The sequence below is a fragment of the Chiloscyllium plagiosum genome, chromosome 24 (genome assembly GCF_004010195.1).
Source record: "Chiloscyllium plagiosum isolate BGI_BamShark_2017 chromosome 24, ASM401019v2, whole genome shotgun sequence".
Taxonomy (NCBI): Eukaryota; Metazoa; Chordata; class Chondrichthyes; order Orectolobiformes; family Hemiscylliidae; genus Chiloscyllium; species Chiloscyllium plagiosum.
In genome coordinates this window covers 27,090,374-27,106,509 of record NC_057733.1, presented here as the reverse complement: position 1 = coordinate 27,106,509, position 16,136 = coordinate 27,090,374, and the positions used below count along the sequence as shown (strand labels likewise).

Genomic DNA, 16,136 nt, shown 5'->3' with positions numbered 1-16,136 from the left:
TGCCGGACAACAGGCCTCTGCTGAACCCAGTACAGGTGATGAGCTTCTGGACTTGGCCATTAATGGACTGAAGGAGATGGTGAGACAAGCAGTGGAATGTACGCAGAGTCCCAGAAATCACACATAGTCTGGAGTGAAGGGCTGAGGAGTTGTCCCAATGATTTTTTGATGTGTGCCTCTGGCATATGAGGGCATGGGTATCTCAATGGAATGGCTCATGGCTGCCCAGGAGAACCTTCTCCTAGTTTTGAATCTTGAGATTTCCTCCATTTTCAGTCAAAACACCTATGAGTTAAGCCGAGCTGGTCTGCTCTAGTCAGATTTGCTGGCAAAAGCCAGTTTAAACAAGCAGGAGGCTGGAAGGCAGGCTAGTTGACCTGTTTAGGTATCATCCAGCCCTTACTCCACCACAGGAGGAGCCACAGACCAGGTTTGGTGCAATATAGAGGCTGTGTGTGCATTGAAACCCAGAAGACAGGTTCTCAATAAATTGTTTTCATGTAACAGTGATCACCTGATAGGTGAGATTTCCGGCATTTTGGTGAATGGAAGCAATGGATTAGTTCAGAGTTGTACAGTTTTGAATCAGGTAGAAAAGCTTCAGGATCAATGAGATGTGACAATACCAAATGCTGTTACATTTAAAGAGAAACAGAAGACAATTAAGGAATCTGTATAAAGGTATAACACAACACCAATTACAGCTCGAACACATTTAAAGGTAAAGTCAGAAATTTAAATTGTGGAAAACCACCATGAAAATAATCACTCTAATAATACACAAGATAACAATTCACCTTTGAGTAAAAATATCAATTATTAGACCAAATCTCTGTCATGCTACACCATCATGAGAGCCCGAGAATTAGTACGACACCAATATGGACTCAAACTTTTGAATGGAGAACAGATAACTGATTTCTGTATATATACCCTACATACGCAAGTAATAGTCGAACTTTATTGACAAATATTTAAGATTAAGTTTATGGGGTGAACTATTACGTGGATGCTACTTTTGAGGGGCTGAAATTCATGCCCATAAAAATTCATACCGTATCATTAGCAGAAGCCCAACTGACCTCTGAACGAATAAACAACAAAAACACAATGAATTTCGGTAATTCTGAAAACCCGGGCCAGCCGGCACACTGACTCATAAATGTTGATCTGTTATCTATGAAGGATTTTTACATAAGATAAATGGAAAATTCCAGATTTTTTGGCCAAAGATAGGAAGTCGACCTTTCCATGAGTTCAACAATTACTTGAGTATACACACTAGTTGGCGCAACTACCCTACATATGTATATTTACTCACATTATTGTTGACAAAAAGGGCAACTGCATATCACTTCAAAGGAATGTGCAAACAATATACAGTACCTCAAAGAGGAACAGGATATAAAGCGTCAATTCATCATTTGGTGAAGTTGTTGCTGTGACTCATGGTATTTGCTGAATCCTTAGAACAGTCCTGACAATTCAGCCACCCTATAAAATCTAGTTGTACTCTTCAAATTAAAAAAAAACTTCATGCACTTTACCAATGCTGTGTGCTTGCGTGTGTGTGTGTGTGAGAGAGTGAGTGTGAGAGTGTGAACTTAAATGAAAAACTCAAAAAACATGCCAACAATAACTCTCAAGTGACTTTTGGAGTTTAATTTTGAGTATCTTTCAAAGATTAAAATTAAACTTCTCACAACCTAAACACATGCCCAAACTACAGTTGGAATATAAACAAGAAAAAGTACCACCCTGGCAGAAACATACAACATAATCTTAGTTCAGTGCTTGGGCAACAATGATCGACCTCCACATAATCTTCAATAACAACTGTTAAATGCTAAAAATGGGAGATCTAAGGTTTTTTTTCCCAAACACTCCAAGAAAGAAGAAATTTAAGTGCGACATTGGTCACATTGTGCAAAACCTACAGATCAACTATTTGATAAAAATGACTTCTTGGAGTAGGTAATGCTGTCTAATTGTGTATGCTTACCTTTTCTGCTGATACCAGAGCAAAAGTAGCAAAAACGATCAAGAAATAACTAAATTAAGAACATCTGGAATGGAATGCTTGTATCACTGATGATGACCATGAAATCATTTAAAAAATCATTTTAAAAATCTCATCGATTCATTAACATCCTTTAGGGAAGGAAATCTACCAGTCTCACCTGTCTGGCCTATATTTGACACATCTCCAGATCCTCAGAAAAATGTTTGACTGTTAATGGCCCTCTGAAATGGCCTCTCAGTTTAACGGCAATTAGGGATGGGAAGGAAATGCCGGCCTTGAGCCAATTGCGTAAATTCCAATGAGGAAGTTTTAAAAATCAATCAAAATTTGCATGGATGTTTCAGTTTATTTTCTTGCAAATTCAAAGTTCATCTATCGAGTTAATCTAATGCAAGAGTAATTTAATTTTAGTGAAGTAAATAGCAGAAGCTGAATCACTGATAAATCGGGTGGCAGATCCTTTTAGCATTAGTAAGGTGATAATGAGAAACATATCAGAGTTATGACATTTAAAATACCAACACTTTTTTTTAGTCTATAAGAAAATATACATAAAAGGTATGATTGATATTTCACTGCCGACACAGCTGCATGAATAAAAAGTGGTTCCAGAACCTTTAACTGTCACAAGTTTAGGATTGAGATATTTAAATTTTGCAATGCTTTTAAAACTACTTAAACAATGTGCACTTATCGGATGTGTGAAGAAATAAAATACTACAGATAATAATCTTTTCTGTAGATTTCATGAAACAAATTATTTTCTCTAAGAATCTGGGTACAAAACAGTATTTAAGGAAGGACGTATTTTACTGCAACCTGAATCTGGTTCTATTGCTTTTAATTTAATTGAACTTTTATGAGCCATCGGTTTATTACTAGAGATACAGAGAGATTGTCAGAAATCGTTTCCAGCATTCTCTAACGATGATCTGTGCTTCTTCAGCTTTTCATATGCATTCAATTTTCAGCTAATTTAGACCTTTGGCAGACCAATGAAACATAATACAGAAGTTGCAAGCACGATTAGCTGATCAGCATTATTTGAGGGTCTTAGCAGAAAATGATGGATGATGGCTGTTTTGCTGTCACTCTCAGCGTACTTTGAAAGAGAGAATGTCAGGAGTGGGAGGAAAGTAAATGAGACATTTAATCCATACCTAGAACTCAAAGACCTGACAAACCACAGATCTTCAAACTGACTAATTCTCTTCTACTTGAACTGAAGATCCATCTGTTGTTAATTAAATTGAGTTTGAGGTTCAGAGAAATCAGCAAATACATTAATGATAATTCCTCAATCTTGTGGCATGTCAAAGTGCTCTTGTGTTCTAGGTAACTATTACTTAGATTGTGAATATTGTCTAAACTTTGTGTGCAGAACTCTGCACATGATACAATACAAAAACTACTTCATGATATCATTATACATGGAAACAATGACAACTGGAATAACTTGCATTTATATTGCACCTTTAATGTAATAAAACCACTGATGGCACTTTACAGAAGTGTATGAAAAGAATTTACACAAATCACAGAGGAAAATATTAGGCCAATAATTAGAAGTTTGACCCAAGCAGTAGGTTTCTAGGAGCATCTTAAAAGAGGAGACAGAGGAAAAGAGGCAGCGAGACATTAGAAGGGAATACCAAAATTTAGGGCCTAAGCAGCAGAAGTGCAACTTTAGTGGTAGAGTCATTAAAATCAGAAATAGTCAATAGGCTGTAAAATGTAGGTATCTCGCAACAGTTGAGAAGAGGCAGAACATTAGGAAGGTTGCACAACATTGTTGACAGATAATGGAAAGGACATACGACAGCTTAAAAATTGGAATGAGGATTTTAAAATTGCAGCATTGCTAGATCAATGGCCATTTTTGGTTAACAAACACAGAGGAATTGAACTGAGCGATGAGTGAAGTTGGCAACGGACAACGTTTATGATAGTGAAATATAAGTAGTAGTTCATACAATGGTTTCTGTCTCCTAAAAAGAAGTTTTTAAATGTCCACCTATGTATGGTGGAACAGAATTTAGAGAGAGAGAGCAGAGAGACAGAGACAGACAGAAAGCAAGCCTTGTCCTTGTAGATGGAAATGGACATGTGTCTGGAAAGTGCTGCCTAAGAATCTTTGGTAAATTTCTATATATTACTGACAGCTACTAATGAGTATTGGTGATGGATTTAACAGGTCACAGATTAAATGATTGGGAGTTTGAGAGCCCAATGGTAAATGATTTGAGGGAGAGATTTTTTCCTCGTGTTAGGCACGGAAAGCTGGGGGTTTGGGAGTTTGGAGGGAAATGTAGATCGAAAATGATAGAATGGAGCAATCAGAAACTGCATCAGTGGTTGTAATGGCAGAGGTTTCGAACTGCAAGAGGTAAGAAGGCCAAGCAGATGGCCATATATTTGGGTAGGAGGGTTTATATACAGGGTAAAAACAATGACTGCAGATGCTGGAAACCAGATTCTGGATTAGTGATGCTGGAGAAGCACAGAAGTTCAGGCAGCATATACAACCAGATATTTAAAAGAAGGAAGAGCAGCCAGGCATCAAGATTCTTTGAAGAGAAAGGTGCAATCACTCTTCATCCATGTCTCTGCTAGGCTAAGATATCAATATATTCATCCATAATAAGCTTATAGATGACAGTTTTTATTAGCAAATGAACATACATTTGAGAGGTACCTGTGGAGGAATGCAGTTTATCATTATGTTGAACTGACATTAATCTAAGGAATCAGTGTTTCCCATGTTCTGAGAATTACATAATTGCTTACTTATAGCAGAATTAACTGGAAATATTCAAAAGACAAGTACATTTTGGCAGAGGTCTAGCAAAGGATTAGCTATAATAGATGAATGTACTTTCATACCTAACATAAATTATCTGAATTTACCACTTAATGAGGAAATGTATAACAAACCCAATATGCCAAACGTACAAAAATGAAAATGGTATGAAGTGCAACTTGAATCATTGTCTTCAAGGCTGTGGGTTAACACAGTACTGTGAGACACAGCGAGCACTACTGCTGACATTTCCAGAGGGACACATCACCTATCACTGTTAGTTTGTCACTTGGTTATGAAGTGGAAAAGTTTCAGTTCACTGCACTGTCATTCTTTAGATTGGAATTCTTTTGACAAGACAGCCTTCTTATCAAAGTACTTTTAATTTTATTTATCAATCAGAAAATGTAAGTCACAAAAAAGAACTTAAAATTTGAAAAACAATGCACTGAAATTACTGAAAAAATTTCCAATCATTATTAATGCATAATAAATCCCAACAATTCATATCATGAAAGAGTTACACTGTAATTTGTAAATTGTATAGATTGTTGACTGATTTTTACTTCTCATTAGCCTTTCAAAAATGAGAGCCAATAAATTACTGGATTTGTGTGTAAATATAAACAAATCGCACTCCAGAAAGTTAGGCCCGGCACTTCAAGTCATAAGGACCCTGTTAAAGACAAAATTTATGGTCCCACCATGCTACTCACCCTCAACGACACAGAAAGGGCACACATGAAAATGTGGAGCCTCACTTGTGCAAGTCGTGAATTGTTCCAAGAGGCTACTTACAATAAGACACTTTTGCTTAATTTTCCTTTCTGATTCTCTGAACTTTCTTTCTTAATTCAGTCATTTTCCTGCATCTGTGTAGGTAGTAACTACAGATTTGCTGATTTAGCCAAAATGAGAAAAAAAATGTCTAAAGCTTGCCCTTTTGTAATATCAATGTTTTGATCATATCTTAAGTGTTTTCTGAAGAGGTGTGTGTGTCTATAAATTGTATTTAGCTGGTGACATTGGCTAGTTGAAGTTTTGATTTAGAACAGATGCAGGGCAGTTGCTGTGTGATTGACCATTTGAAAATGTGATTGATCACACCACGATCACATTATGTTACGGAAATATCATCTGGTTGATTAGATGACACAAAAGCAGCAAGGAAACAGGCAATGAGCAAGCTGGCCCAAGGCCAAGCATTGCTAAAACCTAAAGATAAGCCTCCTTCTGGAGAAAACAAATAGATATCTTATTAAGCAAAAGATCAATGACTATGGTAAGTGACACAATTGTGGTGTTTAATAAAATACTACATTTGTTACTCTTTATGTATTTCTCTATTTAAGGGGAGGTGATGGTTTAGCGGTATTATCACTACCAGTGACGCAGGTCATGTTCTAGGACCCAAGTTTGAATCCTGTCATGACAGATGGTGGAATTTGAATTCAACAAAATATATGGAATTAAGAGTCTAACAATGACCATGAATCCATTGTCGATTGTTGGAAAAACCCACCTGGTTCACTAATGTCCTTCAGGGAAGGAAACTGCCATCCTGACCTGGTCTGGCCTACATGTAACTCCAGACCCACAGCAATGTGGTTGACTCTTAACTGCCCTCTGAGCATTTAGGTATGGGCAATAAATACTGGCCTAACCAGCAACGTCCTCATCCCAAGAATGAATAATAAAAAAAAGCTTGTTTCTTATGAGAATGTTTGCAAATGTATAGGAAATCCAAAATGGCCAGGTACTTTTGGTGTTGAAAGTGAATATAAGAGGCACAAACAGATTTTATTCCACAATACTACCTTCTCTCTGATCAGACTATAATAGCTATGTCCATGCATTTTTGTTGAATGATACAAGCAATATGGTATGGTAAATAGACAATAGACAATAGGTGCAGGAGTAGGCTATTTGGCCCTTTGAGCCAGCACCACCATTCATTATGATCATGGCTGATCATCCACAATCAGTATCCTGTTCCTGCCTTATCCACATAACCCTTGATTCCACTATCTTTAAGAGCTCTATCTATCTCTTTCTTGAAAGTATCCAGAGACTTGGCCGCCACTGCCTTCTGGGACAGAGCATTCCATTAATCCACCACTCTCTGGGTGAAGAAATTTCTCCTCAACTCTGTTCTAAATGGTCAACCCTTATTTTTAAACTGTGTCCTCTGGTTCTGGACTCACCCATCAGCGGAAACATGCTTCCTGCCTCCAGACTGTCCAATCCTTTAATAATCTTATACGTCTCAATCAGATCCCCTCTCATCCTTCTAAACTCAAATGTATACAAGCCCAGTCGCTCCAATCTTTCAACAAATAAAAGATGCAGGCTATTCTTCTGCTTAAATATACTCCAATTATATATAGAGCTGAAAATGTGTTGCTGGAAAAGCGCAGCAGGTCAGGCAGCATCCAGGGAACAGGCGAATCGACGTTTCGGGAATAAGCCCTTCTTCAGGGCTTCCTGAAGAAGGGCTTATGTCCGAAACGTCGATTCTCCTGTTCCCTGGATGCTGCCTGACCTGCTGCGCTTTTCCAGCAACACATTTTCAGCTCTGATCTCCAGCATCTGCAGACCTCACTTTCTCCTCCAATTATATATATCCTGTTATTGTTTCAGTTATGTGTTATCAGTGGACACCATCTTTAAACAAATACGCAAAGTGAATTATATCTCATCCAAGACATGTAAGATATAAGAATGCAAAAAAAAGGCCTTCTGTAAAATAATAATTAAAAAACAGAAATACTGATTAAAATTATTACCTTGTTGTTGATCTTTGTTTTGTAATTTGTGTTTCTGTTGCTTTATTTCAGACTAAATAATGTAAATTGATGTATTTTGACAAGAAGGCTGCCTTGTCAAACCAAATAAAGACTTATATTGTGAAAAATGTCAGTGTTACTTAACTGAAAATTTACAAAAAAAGGTTCTGGAAAGCTTGAGCTTATTTCGGACTAACCTTCACAAGAAGCTTGTAATTCAGTCTAACAGAATTCTAATTAGCAGATGCACATAGACTTCAAACGTTGCACAAAGCAAAACCACCAAAGGATGAAACCTTTTCTGCAGGTAAAGCTGTCCCCATACATCAACAGTATTTGAATAGTCAAAGTAATAACATTAATTGTTTCACAGAAATCTTATGGTCAAATCCCTTGCTCTAATATACTGCAGATTGAACATATACCAAAACATTTCCAAGTCATATATATTCTGTAACAGATTGAAAGCAGGGTTGGAGAAGCGGTACAAGAGCACAATTAAATGTGCAGGTTGTAATGGAAAATAATGTATTTATATATCTTAGGAATTGCTAATGTGAACTCAGTGATCATAAGTAGTCTTTGTGAGTACTATTGATGCAGTATGATGGGGCGCTATTACATTGAGAACCTCTGGCAATTTAAAAAGATATTGGAGAATGGATATTGGAGCATGAGAAAAAAGTGTATGCTTTAATAATAAACATGTAAGAAACAATTATTCACATGATGAATTCTTGCCCAAATTGTCAATACTAAAATCTCAACAAACTAACAAAGCAAATTTGCAGTATTTTCCATTTCTAATTTCAGAGTTATAGAATTAGGTATATTTCTCCTCTAATTTTAGGAATACATTTTAGTTGTCCACAATGGATTGAAGCTGATTGAAAATAGGTGCTAAGAGATCTTTCCATTCAGTTTTTTTTTAAATGAAAATCTTGCTTATGTGTGTTTTTAAAGCCAGATTTCAGATCATCATTCCATTCCTAAGGACTTGTTTATGTACAGAAATCAAGCACTATCATTTGGATTCATTGACACAATAGCTAAATGAACTGGTATGAAAATTAGTCTGGATTGTGTAACATCAGCTAAAAATTGGTAATAAAGTCAGAAAGTGCTGGAGGAACTCAGCAGGTCTGGTTACATTTGTGGAGAGAAAACAGAGTGAACATTTCAGAAGGTTCTGAAGAAGGATCACTGAAACTGAAACATTAACTCTCCTTTCTCTCCACAGATGCTGCCAGACTTGCTTAGCTTATGCAGCATGTCTGTTTTTACTTCACATTTTTAACATCTATAGCTCTTGGTTTTATTTTAGCTCAAAATTGGTATTTACCTTTCCTTACATCTTGATCTGCCCCAAACCTTTGATTGGCAACATCTTGTCACCAACATAGGCTGGTATTTGTTGCTGATTGCGATGGGACCTGTGGCATTTGAGGACATGATAAACAGCAGAGGCAGATCCAAACAATGAAACCGAAGGATCCTCAGTGAGACACACAAGACTATACTTTCCTGGCCACATCAAGGTTGCCAAACTATGGGAAACTGTGCATGTTGGTTCCTCCTTCTGAGGAATATCCAAATGGTAATAAATTCAGCAGCCCTTACCATGAAAGCAGTCAATTATAGTCAGACTAAGGAGAAGTTTTCTGAAGAGGATGGCAGTGCCCCTTTGTTGATGTAGCTTCCTACACACTGTGAAACCCATCAACATCTTGGAAGAGTCCTCTCAGCAGGAGGCCAGTGGGTTGGCTTGGCCAGTGATGCCCACGTCCCATTAATGATTTTTTTTTAAAAGCAGGCTACATGGACAACAGGTATCAATAGGCACTATACTGAATGGATTATCCTGGATTAGTGGTGCTGGAAGAGCACAGCAGTTCAGGCAGCATCCAAGGAGCTTTGAAATCGACGTTTCGGGCAAAAGCCCTTCATCAGGAATAAAGGCAGTGAGCCTGAAGCGTGGAGAGATAAGCTAGAGGAGGGTGGGGGTGGGGAGAAAGTAGCATAGAGTACTCCCTGAGATTCTTGTAGAGAGAGGAGGAAAACTTCTTCAAGGCAGGCATCCTTGCAAGAGGATTCGCAGTATGGTTAAAATCAATGAGGTAAAAACAATGACTGCAGATGCTGGAAACCAGATTCTGGATTAGTGGTGCTGGAAGAGCACAGCAGTTCAGCAGCATCCAAGGAGCTTCGAAATCGACGTTTCAGGCAAAAGCCCTTCATCAGGAATATCCTGTCACCCTTATGCCTCTCACAATACTGGGCACTCTTTTATTTCAGGTCTCCATGATCCCCTCAATTTTGGGGCACTAGATCTCTGTTTTTTTCCAGCAATTCTCAACTCTGCTCAGTGGGGAGGCCAGTTGGAAATTGCTGCAAACTGTTCCATTGATCTCCAATCCTTCTGATCAGCTTACCATCCTTTTAATTGAAATTGGTCAACAGGAAACTAATTCTTAATTGGTCAACTCTGGGAAGACCACATCTAATATTTCATCATTGCTACTTCCAGGTTGCTAATGCAATATTTAAGCTATTACTAATTCATAAGATTCCTTCATTTGCCAATAAAAGCTACACTCCCAGTACAGCACTTTGGCAGCCTATTTTTTTTTTCAGTTTATTGCAGTCTATAAGAAATGTTTATGAATGCTTCTAATCTCAGGTAATACATCAGACCAAGGATTTCCTGACCAAAGTTGAGGGCAACACTAAAATTACATCCCATCCAGCAGAATTACCAAAAACCAGGAGCTGTATGTTGATATATTAACTTGGCATAAAATCACATACAAAACCTTTAAAGACAAACAAGGGAAGATAAAACTGATAAAAGAAAATATAGAAATAAATCATTCTAACGTTTTTATTATTTGAAATTATCCAACAAACCTACAACCTGAAATAATGAAATGAAAGTAAATTTTCAGTGTAAACAAGCTGATTTGGCAATAACAAATACTTTTTATGCTTTTTGGAATTTAGCCAGACCTGAATGGAAAACCTTATCATTTTCAGTGGGCATGTTTGTTGGCCATTGTTGGTAAGTACATTAAATTCATGCCATTTCTTGCATTTCAATGCCAAGATAATTGATAAGTAGATGTAACAAGAAAAGAGGTCAATCAGACAAGATTCCATGCATGCATGGATAACATAAAGTTGTTGTCTGACTTAATTATTATTTCCATATTAATGAATAATGTATATGATGTGATTATAATATATCTCTGGAAATGGGTTGCGATGTAATTATTCAATTAAAGATCTCTAATGAGATCAATAATTGATGAAAAAGTTAATAAATGTTTTATAATTGCATTCTGCTGGAAATAGCACTTGATAAAAGAAAACCATCTCATTAATGCAGATGTATCATTTAATATTTCTTGGGTGTCAGCAAAATGCCTTTAAACAGTACCTTTTAGTATAGCACAATGCCTCAAAAAAATCATAGTAAATCATAGTGGCAGAGTTATAGTACTAATTGCAAGTTTAGTCAAAAAGATGGCGATAGAGAAAGGTATAAGAAATACATAAATATAATTTCAAGGGGAGAAAGAAGTTTTGGTAGAATATACAGATTAATGTTGCATGACAGAAGGGTGCACAAATGGGTCAAAGTTATCAAAGGTATTGGAGTGAGGCTATTTAGATATTTCAAAGCAATGACAAGGAACTCAAACTTAATGCATTAGAAGATGGAGTAAATGTAAGTCAGTGGAAACAAGGGGTTGGTGAACAAAGTTACCTAAAGCAGGATGGTAGGTAAATTAAGAATCTAGGTTTTTGCCTTGAATGACAGGGCCCACATTTTAACAAAAATGGTGGCAAGAAGAGCTACCCCAAAACAGAGTATCTGTCGTTTTCATTAGGGGAGGACTTGGAATGGTTCACACCATATGTTTATTCGCAAAGGTAACTCCACAGTTTGAAGCTCAACTGCTTCAATCAAATCCCATTTTCATTGGTGAGATGTCCAAAACATAACTCGTGCCCTATGGCCTATCAGGAGAAGGACTGAATGCACTAAAGTTCTTTGGGAAGATAAGGTATCCTTTTTGAAATGGTCATGAACATCTTAGGGAGAGGTCAGATGTGCTTTTAGGGTGGCAAAGTGCTCTTTCAGATTGTTAAGAGTAGATACGAGTGTGTAAATGATGGATATATCTACTGGAACTTGTAAGGGAACCTACAAGGGACAAGTGAAAGGAGCATTCAAGAGGGCTGTTAAGTGAAATGTCATGCTGTAACAACTGGGCCACATGGGACAGTCCCTGTGGCTGCTTCCAAACATCCTCCAGGAGTGACTGGCACAACTCCCATTAAACCCTGACATTTCCCAAACAAATATCGCATCAGATTTGGGACATTGTGAATTTGACTCTGTGCTCTTGTCTCAGGAATGAAAAAGGAGGCCAGAATTTACAATTGAATAGCGATCAGTGGGAAGAATATAAAATTAAGTCATGGATAACATTGATTGGGGTTTTAAAAGCAAGTAGCCAGCAAGGGAGATTCAGCTCATGACAAGGGATTAAAGTTACAGGCTGAAAACGAAGGTGGTCCTACTCTTGACATGGAATTGCAATATTTTCTGCAGAACTTCATTTTTTAAGCACTGCTTTAGAAGATACGTTGGTGTCTCACGTGCGCTACATTAAAATAAAAAGCATGATTGCTTAAATTCTTACAATCTTAAACTTAATCTTGGTCTAAACCATACAAACACATCCAAATCATTTGTGTAGCCCTAAATGTTTCTGTGAAGGAAGATACCAAAATGCTTTGCACAAATTTGTTTTTAGTGTTATCCCTGCTATTTAGTTAAATGTGGCTATAAATTTGCTCAGAAGATCTTATAACCAACAACAAGATGAATAACTATTTAATTTGTTTATGCAGTAAGTGCTGGGATTGAACAGTATCAATGAAATTAGAGAAGAACACCTCACCCTTTGGCATGTTGTGGCCTGGAATGTACTGTCCCCACATGAACAGACAGTCAGAGACTCAATTTAAAATCTCATCACATTTAGTAAAGTATTGCACTGGAGTGGCAGTTTAGATAAAGTGTTCAGTAGAATGGAGTGAACTCATAATATTCTAATTCAGAGACAAATATGCTAATAATTAAACCCAAGGTGATGTTAAATGCAATATTAAATACCATGTTTATTTGGAAAATCTCATTAAATATATCTACCATGCATATCAGAAATATTTTCCATATTATCTATTCATTATCTGTGAATCAGCAGGGCTGCTAGCTATAAGGCCAAGCTACAGTGGAGAAATGGAATTGACTTTAAAGTTTCTGGATTTTCTGACTGGAATGTTCTACTTACAGGGATGTACAATTTTAATAATACAGTCACAGATTCTTGAATATGTTAAAAATATCCAAAAAGCTAAATAGTCACTATTTTGTGAACATGCCCATATTAGTATAATAGTTGCAAATCTGATAAGTTCTAATTAATTTGGTTATAGTACAGATTTGTGCATTATTAAAGGATCAAATCTTAAAAATTGTGATTTTTCTTCAAAAGCCAATAGTTTTGTCTTCTCTTTGAGCAGCACACAGGTATGCATGTTTTAAGAATGCTGGTTAACATAGAACAACACAGCAATAGTCATATCAAACTGTACGAGCTATTAATATTGTTCATTTTATGTTGGCACTTACCGATTTAAAGCAGAGCTGAGTTCCTCCAATTTTCTGAAGTCACTCACATTTTCCAGTTTTGCCAGTGGCTCCATCCGCTTCACTATTACTTCCAGCATATCTGTCATTTTCCTCAGCACACGTGACTCTAAACCAATTCCTTTGAATGCAAGAACAAATATTTTGTCAGTACAATGAAGCAACAATGTATCGAATGCAAAGAACATGGTACATCGGAGCTTTGGCTAGGCCGCGCTGGAAAATGGGCTTGAGGAAATTTGAGATAAATATGCACATGATCAGAAATATATTCCAAAAAGGATGGTTTTGCTTGAATTTCGAAACTGGTTCCGATGGCATATTAATAAGATAATCAGTGAGCAGTTTGAAAATAATTGGCAAAAAGAAGTCAGGGGAGATAAGGAGAGCTTTTCTTAAAACTTGGCCAATGGTTCTGATTTGGAAGGCACTTTCTGAAAGGGTGGTGAAAGTAGTTTCAATACTAACTTTCTATAAGAAATCAGATCTACACTTAAAAAAGGTTAAAAATTGGAGAGGAATTACAAGGTAATATGATCCATGGGTAACTGTTTTAAAGAACAAGGTAATATGATCCATGGGTAACTCTTTTAAAGAACAAGGTAATATGATCCATGGGTAACTCTTTTAAAGAGCTAACGTGCTCATAATGGGTCAAATGGTCTCCATTTTTGCTCAATTCCATATATTGAATTTTACGATTTAAAAAACCATTAGATTGGGGTCACATCAGAAATTAAAAATGTGAAAGTTCTCAGACTTGACTTCAACTCTCCTCCAATTCACATGCAAGTACAACTGAGATCTGAGAAGGGATCATCAGCTAACCTGGTCTCTAGAGGCAAGCTGGCTATTGAAACAAATTAATTAAACTGACACTGCTAAGTTAACTTTTTTTACAAATTTAACTGTGGCCTGCTGAAATTCCCAAGTCTTGGGAAACCAGTTATAAGAATGAAGGCAAGCAAAAAACAGTTTGGGACAAAATATAAATGCTATTACAGCACTTACTTATGGTCAAGAGGAGTAGAAGTAATTCTCGCAGTTTCTCAAATTCACGCTCATCAAAACCTTCTCTCCCATAATGGTAAGGATCCTCCTACCAGGGTTGGTGATCGAATCAGGATTGACAACTCTCTGAATTGGATGTTGTTTTGGAGTTGGGGAAGATCCTCCCCACAGTTGAAATGCCAATGACAAAACCAGGTCCTTGACCACCGGGATTGGTTAGAATAAATACTAACTATAAGATTGGGATTTTCTCCTCCCACACCCTGTCTACTCTCTCCTACTGCTGATTTTAACCTACCCTCTGATATACCCCAGAGGGCACTCTGCAGTCATGGACTGGATTTATGTGAACTAAAAACTCCTCTGATGTTTTCCATGTATGGTTGGAAGAGAACCTCAAGGCACAAAACCTGTTAAGGAGAGTTCATTACTGCCTCCAGTCCTCATTCCCCTGCATGTTCCTCTTAATGTTGAAGTCCATAACCAAACTAAGCTTTGAAAATATTGTATTCAACTTCTGATTTTGATTTTTTCCCCTAATAAGATAACATGAACCAAAACATTCAATCCTTTGCCACCAAAATTCAAGGATCAAAATCTGATAAAACTGAAAATCTTTGAATCAAAAGGGTATGTTTATTTATTGATATTCACTCTGAAAAATGACATATAGATTCTGAAATAAACCTGAATATCATGATAATATGGACTTTTTTGTGCCTGGCTTAGCATGCTTCAGTTGCAAACAAGTAAAAGCAAATGCCTCTTGTTGAACTGTTTTCAAGTAACATGCCAGCACCTAAACAGGCATTCTCTCAATCTTTTTGGTGCAATTGCTGCTGGTGTACATTTCTATTATACAACATGTTTCAGCTGATGTTGGCCTATGTTTGTAAGATTTAATAGAATACAGTAGAGCAGATTGAGAGTAGATCAGTTTGGACTTTATATGTGTCAGAGTTAAATCAAACTGCATGATGGAAAAATCTGCTGAGTAGAGTCCTCTGCTGTAAATGATTTATGATAAACAAATCTAAACTTCAAACCAGCTATGGTCTACCAGCTGATAGCACATGAGCCTCTGGCTACTCTGGTTAAATTAATATAAAAATTGATCAATGCAGTAGATTAAAACATTTTTTTTCTTTTTAATCCGGTGTCAATACTTCGCACCATACTTCACTGTACCTATTGATTTGCTCAAAACAGTCCAGGAATGAAGAAGTATGCCCAGTGAACATAAGAGGAAACTAAAGAAAAAATAAATGTAAAATGCATCTATCTGGATGAATGTGATGAATGCTTAGAATAATCTAGCAACCAACTTAATAGAAAAATCATTAGCATTATTCAAAATGAATTATATGTCACAATGAGTTAATGTGGTAGTGGGGTGAGCTTCAATACATGGCCTTTTTTCTCTTTGTTGTTTCTTATATGTTCTTAAATACAAACCCTTTAATGGAGGTCCTGTTAAAGAGAATGGCTAAGTAACATTTATTCAGTGACTGAGATGATTCCTCAGGGCTGAAAAATATGTTGCTGGAAAAGCGCAGCAGGTCAGGCAGCATCCAAGGAGCAGGAGAATCGACGTTTCGGGCATAAGCCCTTCTTCAGGAATGAGGAGGGTGTACCAAGCAGGCTAAGATAAAAGGTAGGGAGGAGGGACTTGGGGAAGGCGTGTTGGGAATGCAATAGGTGGAAGGAGGTTAAGGTGAGGGTGATAGGCCGGAGAGGGGGTGGGGGCGGAGAGGGCGGGAAGAAGATTGCAGGTCAAGAAGACGGTGCTGAGTC

At 37.1% G+C, this 16,136-nt stretch overlaps 1 protein-coding gene across 5 annotated transcripts in view; it reads right to left on the bottom strand.

Moving 5' to 3' along the window:
* The window catches only part of LOC122562112 (alpha-1,6-mannosylglycoprotein 6-beta-N-acetylglucosaminyltransferase B), an 854,937-nt gene that overhangs the window by 684,646 nt on the left and 154,155 nt on the right, over positions 1 to 16,136 (bottom strand). For all 5 annotated transcript variants that reach the window (XM_043714642.1, XM_043714641.1, XM_043714643.1 and 2 more), the window contains one exon: positions 13,314 to 13,452. In XM_043714642.1, the coding sequence (XP_043570577.1) occupies positions 13,314 to 13,452 (139 nt within the window). The remainder of the gene's footprint in view (positions 1 to 13,313; positions 13,453 to 16,136) is intronic.